Source organism: Hermetia illucens, chromosome 3 (genome assembly GCF_905115235.1).
Source record: "Hermetia illucens chromosome 3, iHerIll2.2.curated.20191125, whole genome shotgun sequence".
NCBI classification, from domain to species: Eukaryota; Metazoa; Arthropoda; class Insecta; order Diptera; family Stratiomyidae; genus Hermetia; species Hermetia illucens.
The window spans coordinates 69,261,239-69,269,853 of record NC_051851.1 but is presented as its reverse complement, the minus strand read 5'-3'; the positions used below and the strand labels follow the sequence as shown (position 1 = coordinate 69,269,853).

At 35.3% G+C, this 8,615-nt stretch overlaps 2 protein-coding genes across 2 annotated transcripts; one reads left to right on the top strand and one right to left on the bottom strand.

Annotated features, from left to right (window-relative positions):
- Window positions 1-1,215: 1,215 nt before the first annotated feature.
- On the bottom strand, window positions 1,216-2,415 carry LOC119652035. Its single transcript, XM_038055970.1, has one exon. It carries the CDS (start codon window positions 2,413-2,415, stop codon window positions 1,216-1,218), a length of 1,200 nt encoding a protein of 399 aa, XP_037911898.1.
- Window positions 2,416-6,618: 4,203 nt separating this feature from the next.
- LOC119652034 (collagen alpha-1(XIX) chain-like) lies at window positions 6,619-6,987 on the top strand. The gene has a single exon (XM_038055969.1). It carries the CDS (start codon window positions 6,619-6,621, stop codon window positions 6,985-6,987), a length of 369 nt encoding a protein of 122 aa, XP_037911897.1.
- The last annotated feature ends 1,628 nt before the right edge of the window (window positions 6,988-8,615 follow it).

Sequence of the window (8,615 nt, the reverse complement as noted above, 5' to 3'; positions counted from 1 at the left end):
AGTTTGAAAATGATGGTTTTTTTTTTTTGTAGATTTTATTTACTTGGCTGATTTTGTTGTTGTTGTGATAAGAGGTGATCGTTTGAGCGCCATGTGCTAATTGTTTGGATGACAAATTAATATAAATAGTGGAATTTGTGAAAAGATTTTGTTATAAGTGAAAAGTTGCCGTAGAGGATGGATTCGATTAACGAATTATTGGGTTGCAAGCCGCTCATTTATATTAAAACGTCAGAGTTGGAAGTGGGAAAGCGGTACCACATCACTGGAGGCGAGAGAATGGAAACACGGTAAGTTAGAATTTAAAATTAAACTTTTCTTCTGCTAACAAGTTTTTTTTTCATTGCTTTTTCTATAGATATGGACAGACTATCGTCGTGGATTTGGAGGGTACTATGCGGTTATTTTTACCATCGCGCTATAGTAAATGTAGCGATAATGTGTTGGACGACTTCAATACAGGGAAGTTGTCCTTGAGTTGCAGCGGTGCGGCCAATTCCAAAAACTTGGAATTCCATCTTCATATATAATAATAAACCATGAAAATGTAGATTTAGATGTGAACATTTATTATTATTCACAGAAAAATTACTTACAATAAAGAAAAAAACAAAATTTATTATTTACAATGAAAACTTCTTTTTATTACATTTGATTATTATTATTTTGAGTTATAAATTTTTTCAGAAGGAATGCGTTTTGTAGCGCGCAACATCCGCTGTGGGCATTACAGCGAAACATGTCGGGATAATTTTGTTTCAGTGATTTTAGATTCGGACAGCTGTGATCTTCCACATTGAATACTAGTGCAATATTTCCCAGCAAATCATAAAGCCATTTTTTCTTCTCTGTTCCTTTGACGTAGATGGTTGTATTTTTCATGTTTAGAAGTAAATATTCTTTCACTTCCCAAAATGTTGTTAGTCCACCTTCCCATTTCAATCCATGATGATTTTCGTATACCCAGTGTGCCTGGGATTGCAGCTCTCTTGATAGTGTTGAAAAACTGAAGGGAGGTTTCAGTATAAAGTGTCGATGAAAATTTTCGTTTACATTTACGACAGCTAACTCTTTGATGATGAAAGTATTGTTGTATCCTCTAAATCCTTGCATATCGATAACGAAAATCGTCGTCATGGTGATGAAATGGTATAGTTTGCTTGCGTGCAGAATGTAAACGTGATACTGGATTAACATTTATAGTTTCCATAGTTTTTATACAAGTTTTTGAACTGAAGAAGTGAGTGGGTTGTACTCTATCACACGATCATGTAGGAGCAAGCAGTAAGCTGTTGTTAAGGCAGGCACATCTACAGATGTTTTCATGTCTAACCTTATGTCCACTGAGCCAGATTTCATGGATTCATTTTGACGTAAACAATCAATTACTATAATTGGTGCAGATTCCTTATATTCGCTTCGTGAAAGTAGTGGCTGAAGTTGTACACCGTAATAAGATTGTTGAAAATTGCAGTACATATCATAGAGAAGAGCGAATCGATCACGGGAAAATTTAATATTCATATCGTCATAAGGATACGATTCGGAGTTTAAATGTATTTTGATATTTGTTAAATCACAGTGATCAAATTTGCTGGCATCTTTGTCTTTGATATTTTTTCGATTTGTCTGTAAAGCTAAAATAACATATCGAGGTTTTTCGAGTTGACCTGTGGTTTTTACATTCCACACATGATCTGTTGTTGTGGGTAGAACTGGATATTCGTACAGTTCCCAATTTCGAAAGCTTATTTGAATCGGATGTCCCGATTCAATATATTTCAACATTGACAATTTTTCAGCGCCATCGGGATTAACATGGGGCACCTTCCACTGTAGTTTAAAAATTTTGATGTGTACATTATCAGTGGATGAAATAAATGCATTTTCATCGCTTCTTGTGCGAACCAAAATTAGCTCGTGTTTAGCGTTTACAATAATTTTCTTGTAGTCCTCGGCAAATCCCAAAAGTTTTCTTAGCGGAATAGAAAAGTTGAAGTAACCACTTGACGGTGTGATAGATTCGTTCGGTGACCAAGCGGCATTATAAAGCATTTTACTTTCGTTTTCATTAAGTGATACATAATTTTTTAACGTCGATGTTATTCCCACATTTTTGTTTCGATCGATTTCTACTCCATTCAGTTCATATCTTATCTCATCAAATAGGAAAGCTACGCTATTATTCGTCAATTTAGCTAGTGCTGATATTGTTCCATCTGTTTTAGTTAAGGCGCCTTCAATGTAAATGAAACTCTGACTCGGCAAAATACACAAATCCTGTTGTTGTATGGGTATTCGGATTTCATCACTGGAGTTGTATGATGATAAGAATGGAGAGTAGCTATGGTATTCGATTTTTGATATACTATTATCAAAACTGATTTTACGTGTAACGTTCAGGATATCGCTCATTATTTTTGTTTCAATTTGAATCCCAATAATTTTAGATACTGTTTATTTTGCAATGTTAGTCGCGGTCTAGCTCGTTCGATTTTTCTGATTGAACTGGTTCTATCTACATTATCGGGCAGGTATTTATCATCGTTATATAGCAGCATCCTGAGGCTTCAAATGAAGTCTAATCGTTATTGTTTCCCCCTTGAAGTTTATTATATCTCCGTTTTGATCAATCAGCTTAAGAGTTAGCGTGCTTATTCGTTTAAGGCTTACCGGTAAATAAATGACGTTACTAGGAACCTCCACTATTTTATAACCTGGTCCTACTTCAGGTGAGAATTCATGGATTGTGTGTGAGGGAATATTATTGATGTAAGAATTTCCAACTATGTTACACTCAATCCGTATTACGTTCACTTTACTTATACTCACAGGTAGATCAGAAGTATGTTTTTCATTGATTTTCAATTCTCGTTTAGCGAATCCCAACAATTGACCAATGGATCTTTCTTCATTGAAGTAAATTGGAGCATTTGACTTTATTTCACTTTTGAGTGTATTATTATTAGCCTGTATTAACAGAATTATTTTGTCATTGATCTTCGCTAGTTCTTTATACAGATAGTTGGCAATATCATCAATTTCGTACGATCCAATGGGTATTTCTATAATGTGCTTCCCAATGTGAAATAAATTATTTTTTTCATCCACGTTAGGTATAGAATTATATGTTTGAAAATCAACAAGTCCGCATACGTAGCCACCTTGTAAATCGATTGGTGGAAAATATTCAGTTGTAAGAATGGATGAATTTCCACTTAGAGTTAATGTAAGTGCCATGGCAGCATATAAAACAATGATTGATTTTCAGTTTTAAAAGTATTTATATATATATTTACAAAAGATTGTACAAAAATTTCAAACATAAATGTCCACAGTTATATGAGTCGTAGCTTTGATATGCATTGTAGTTGTATTTTATATTAGAACCTAGATAATCTATTAGCTCTTTCGGTGGAGGTAAATTTCCAAAACTATCAAAGTATTCCACATATCGACTCTGTTTTTTGTATGCTATCCAATGAGTACCAGAACCCTGCATATTATCCAGATTTACAATACCACATTCGTTTTGCTTTCCAGCTCCCCTCGGTAAATTATTTCGCATGAAAACTCCTCTGAAGTTTGACAAGAATCTGGCGAATCTCATTAAATCATTCTCATTTAATGCTCTCTTGGGTAGCGTTTTTAAAAGTTTTTTGAAGCAGGATTCAAAAACAACCCTAAACCTTTTCTGTACGGTTTTAAATGCAATCCTCGGCCTAATGTTATCTCCTCCATTTTTTGGTTATGACGCTGTTTTTCTTCTAAGGTCTTTTTGGCATTGGTAGCATCATTAACAGCTTTCGCTATTCCCGCAGCTCCACCTGATAGAGCACCAATAGCAGATAATCCTGCGAAAAGAGGAACTAGAAAAGGTAGAACTCCACCAACTTTAGGAATGGGTATTATCCTTGGAGTCTTGAGAGTCTTCTTCCGTCCCTTTGTTATATTCTTTGCAGCAGCTAAGGCTACTTTAATACTCGCTTTCATTGTGTCGGGTTTCTTTCTTTTGACAATCCTTCGGACTTTGGAAACAATTGTTCCAAATTTCAGTTTATTCTGCATTCCCATTCCTAATTTTACTTTAGCTTTCATCATGTTGGTTACAAGTAGTGCGTTAGCTCGTTCTGACAATCCTGCGTCTGCTGATCTGACTCGTTGCCATGCCTTTTCAGCTAATATTTTATCTAATATATGACGATCAGCCGTTTCTTTAAATTTTGAATATCCAATATCATGCTCTTTACAGGCTTGATCCAATAAGTTTATTCCTGGATCACCTCTAGCAAGCCGCTCGCTTAGTTTTGTACCAGGACCACAGTATTGATAACCAGGTAGATGCAGTTCAATTGGAAGTTTATTGATTAAGGTATTAATCACACCTCTTCCTTTCACCGCTTTTCGTGTTGTACTAGTATATTTATTTTTATGATCAATCATTTTATAGTGACCGTTCTCTTTGCGTCTATGTATGCGTATAATCCTGCTCGGTTCAACAACTCTCGCAGACTATAACACTTTTTGCAACAACGTAATTACTTTCAGTCTGGTTGTTTAGTTGCACTGATAATGCGGTTTATACAACAACAACAAAGGTTGGTGGTGGAAAACACTGACATTACAAATGAAAGCTGTATAGCTAAACACAGCAATTTATTGCCTAATAATATTCGGGGTATTATTACGGGTCCTTCTAACTGCGGCAAAACTAACGTTATGCTTTCTCTATTGAAGCATCCAAATGGTATAAAATTTGAAAATATTTACATCTACTCGAAATCATTACATCAACCCAAATATGAACATTTGAAGCAGGCTGTTAAAGCTATTTCCGGATTGGGCTTCTATACATTCTCAAATAATAGTGAAGTGATTTCGCCTGAAGAAGCCAAATCTGACTCTGTTTTCATTTTCGATGATATTGCCAGCGAGAAACAAGAGAATATTCGATCATATTTCTGTATGGGACGACATCATAATATTGATAGCTTTTATCTGTGTCAAACATATACAAGAATACCGAAACACCTTATTCGAGATAACGCAAATTTTTTGATTATATTCAAACAGGATGATATGAATTTAAGACACATTTACAATGATCACGTAAACACCGACATGACTTTCGAACAGTTTAGAACCATTTGTGCTGAATGTTGGAATGACAAATATGGATTCTGTGTAATTGATAAAGACAGTTCTTTAGAGAAGGGTCGATATCGAAAGGGATTCGATATATTCATAATACTATAAAAGCAAATCCACAGTATGGAAAGAACCCCCCATCTATTAAAAGCATCATTACCAACTTAGCAGTCCAGGAGCAGTTCAAAGCAGTTAAAATCAGTTCAGGAACAGTTCAAAGCAGTTCAAAGGATCAGTTTGATGCAGCTCAATAGCTGTTCAATACAGTTCGATAACAGTTCAATACGGTTTGAGTGCAGCAACAGTGAGGACAGTTCCAAACAATTCAAAAAAGAAACAAAGCGATTTAGGTGCTGCAAAAATCAGTTCAAAATCAAACTAAAACCTATTGAAAGCATATTTCAAAACATTTTAGATATATTTCGAAATTTGACCAATTGCATCCGTTGCTGATTCCATAAACAATGAAAAGAACAAAGCTTGACAAACAGTTGCTCAGAGATATTGTAAAGACAACCGATTCAATAAGGAAAAAATATCAACAGCTGAAAGCTAACAAAGCCGGAACAGAGATTCAGTTGGAAGAAACATTTAAGCCCATCACGGAACCCCTCAAAGAATTTGTTAAAAAAGCTAAAGTATTGCAGGAACAAGACATAAAAAAACAAGAGTTTAAAGAAGAGTCTTCATCAGCTCGTATTAAATGTAAAGATGAGGAATTAAAGACAGATCGTGTCTATGAAGAAAATGAACACATTTTTGAAACTCCTAAGTCTTCTACAAAAGCTGTTCGCCAATATGTTGCCACTCCGGAAGGACAAGAATATCTGGGAGAATACCTGAAGCAGAATCATTTTTCAGATGTTGCTAGGCAATATCTAGATATCTATGTAAATCAACCATCTGTAATTGACAGTATTTATGGGGTATATAGGGATGACAATGATGGAAATCAGTGGAAAATAGGAAATTCAGATTTCGCAATCGATGATAATCATATAATTGTAGATGAAAAATCTTACATTGGAAGTCGGGGTTTATATGAACTACTTTTTATGAAGTATCCAGATGAAACAATATATTCCGACGATGATTTAGAGAATTATAAAAGTATTCTTCTACACTCTAATGCCCACAGGCGTTCTTATGACAGTAGCAGTCAAATCAATGGAAATCGAAGCTTTAAATATACAAGAATAATTTCTAAATTGTTAAATAGAAAAGAAGGAAAAGGGTTAACACGAACCCCTAATATTAAATGCAAAAACCCTAATTTAATGGAAACGTCAAACAAACAAATTGACTATATATATTGGGATGATCCCAATGAACTAGTAAGTCGATTGCGGTTACTCATTGCGTCACAGCAAGCCGGTCACAATAATCATAACAATGAAATTATATCAATCATTGAAGAATTGAAAGAATCACAAATAATAGAATAAACACGCAGCTCACATCATTTATTAAATGGGTGTTGATAAATTTGGTCGATTTTCAAACGATACTGGAGGAGGAAAACGTGGTTTGCAAGGACTTCAAGGACCCCCAGGTCTTCAAGGTCCCCAAGGTCCTATAGGTCAGCAGGGGCCCTCGGGTCCCCGAGGTCCGGAAGGAAAACCTGGTAAGGATGGTCTACAAGGTTTGCATGGTGCGGGATTTAATAAAACGGAAAGCGGTGATTACAACATCAAATTCAAACAACTCAAGAATCTTGGAGAACCCGTTGAGGATGCTGATGCTTCTACAAAGAACTACGTTGATATTAACATTGAGAAACTCAAAGAATATATAGACAGACAAATTCAACTTGAAATCGACGAACTTACAAAACTATGATGATGATGATGACAGTTCAAAGTCATACCTTAAAAACAACAAATACAACTATCAATCATATTACGAAATTCAGTTCATTCTAAAATGAGCAAACGGCAAGTAGTAAACGAATTACATAGGTCAGCTCGAAAAAATTTTAACCGACGACCAGTCATAATTAAAGGTTTGGATGACTTGTGGCAGGCCGATTTAGTTGAAATGGGAGCATATGTTAGCGACAATACGGGGTTCCGTTTCCTTCTTACGATCATCGACACGTTTTCCAAGTTTGCGTGGACGGCTTCCATCAAAACAAAAACGGGCAAAGAAGTTGCTATAGCAATTGAACAGATTCTCCAACGAGGACGCATTCCTAAAAACCTACAAACAGACGACGGAAAAGAATTCTACAACAAACATTTTAAAAATGTTATGACAAAATATCAAATAAACCATTATTCCACGTATAGTCCACTTAAGGCATCAATTGTTGAACGATTCAATCGTACCCTAAAGAATATGATGTGGAAAGAGTTTAGTATGAATGGAAACTACAAGTGGATCAATCAAGTCGATGATATAGTTGACGCCTACAATAATAAAAAACACCGAACAATTAAAATGGCTCCGTCTGCTGTGAATAGTTCCAATGAAAAATTACTCCTGTCTACCGTATACAACAACATTAAGGTGATGGGTCCATTTAAATATAATGTGGGTGATCATGTTCGAATCAGTAAATACAAGCATGTATTTGAAAAGGGCTACACACCCAATTGGACCACGGAAATTTTCAAAATTCGCGAAATTCGTATTACCAATCCCGTTACATATCTATTAGAAGATTACGAAGGAAATAAAATTGAAGGTGGTTTTTATGAGCCTGAACTATTGAAAGCTGAGCATCCGTCAATTTATCTTGTGGAAAAAATATTGAAAAGGAATGGTAACCAAGCGTTTGTGAAGTGGCTAGGGTTCTCAACGAAACACAATTCCTGGATAAATACCAAGGATATGATATATTAAGATTCACAATGAAACACTGTAATTTTGATTGAAGAATAAAATTTATTTATTAGCTAATCTTTTGTAAAACTGAACAAGGTTTTTCATTTCATTTATTCTCCTACGAACACTATAACATTCACAAGTGTCTGGTCCGCATTTTGCATCGTCATATGCCCACGGGCAGCTCACGTAATGTTTTCCAAATTGGCTGAATTTCTGCGACATTTCAGCGTATGGTTTCAAAAACGTATAGCTGCTTATAAATTGGTTAAAGTGCTCCGTAAGAATTAGCAATCTGTTGGTACAAAAAAATTGTTTCAACTCCTCAATAGAACGTTGAAGGTCGTCGTCCACATCGATGTTGTTTTTATTCGCCGTCGTCGTCGTCATTTTTTTAATTCGTTGTGCACAGGTTTGCGGTTCAAGCAATACTCATAGAATAGGTTTGCTTCATTTTCTTCAAGTCCAGAAATTCTATATTGCTCCTATAGTCTGGATCTGCCTGTTTTATATACTCAACCTCGCCATTACTGAGTATTCTTTCGGTTTCGAACTCATGGTATTCATAACATGGGATTTTCAGTGAGCGCATGGAATAGTTGCTATCATATGTACATCGAACTGTTAAAATTTTGTCATCA

Bases quoted from the DNA above. Each gene is read 5' to 3' on its own strand.
- LOC119652035 (XM_038055970.1), bottom strand. From the start codon at position 2,415: ATGAGCGATATCCTGAACGTTACACGTAAAATCAGTTTTGATAATAGT.
- LOC119652034 (XM_038055969.1), top strand. From the start codon at position 6,619: ATGGGTGTTGATAAATTTGGTCGATTTTCAAACGATACTGGAGGAGGA.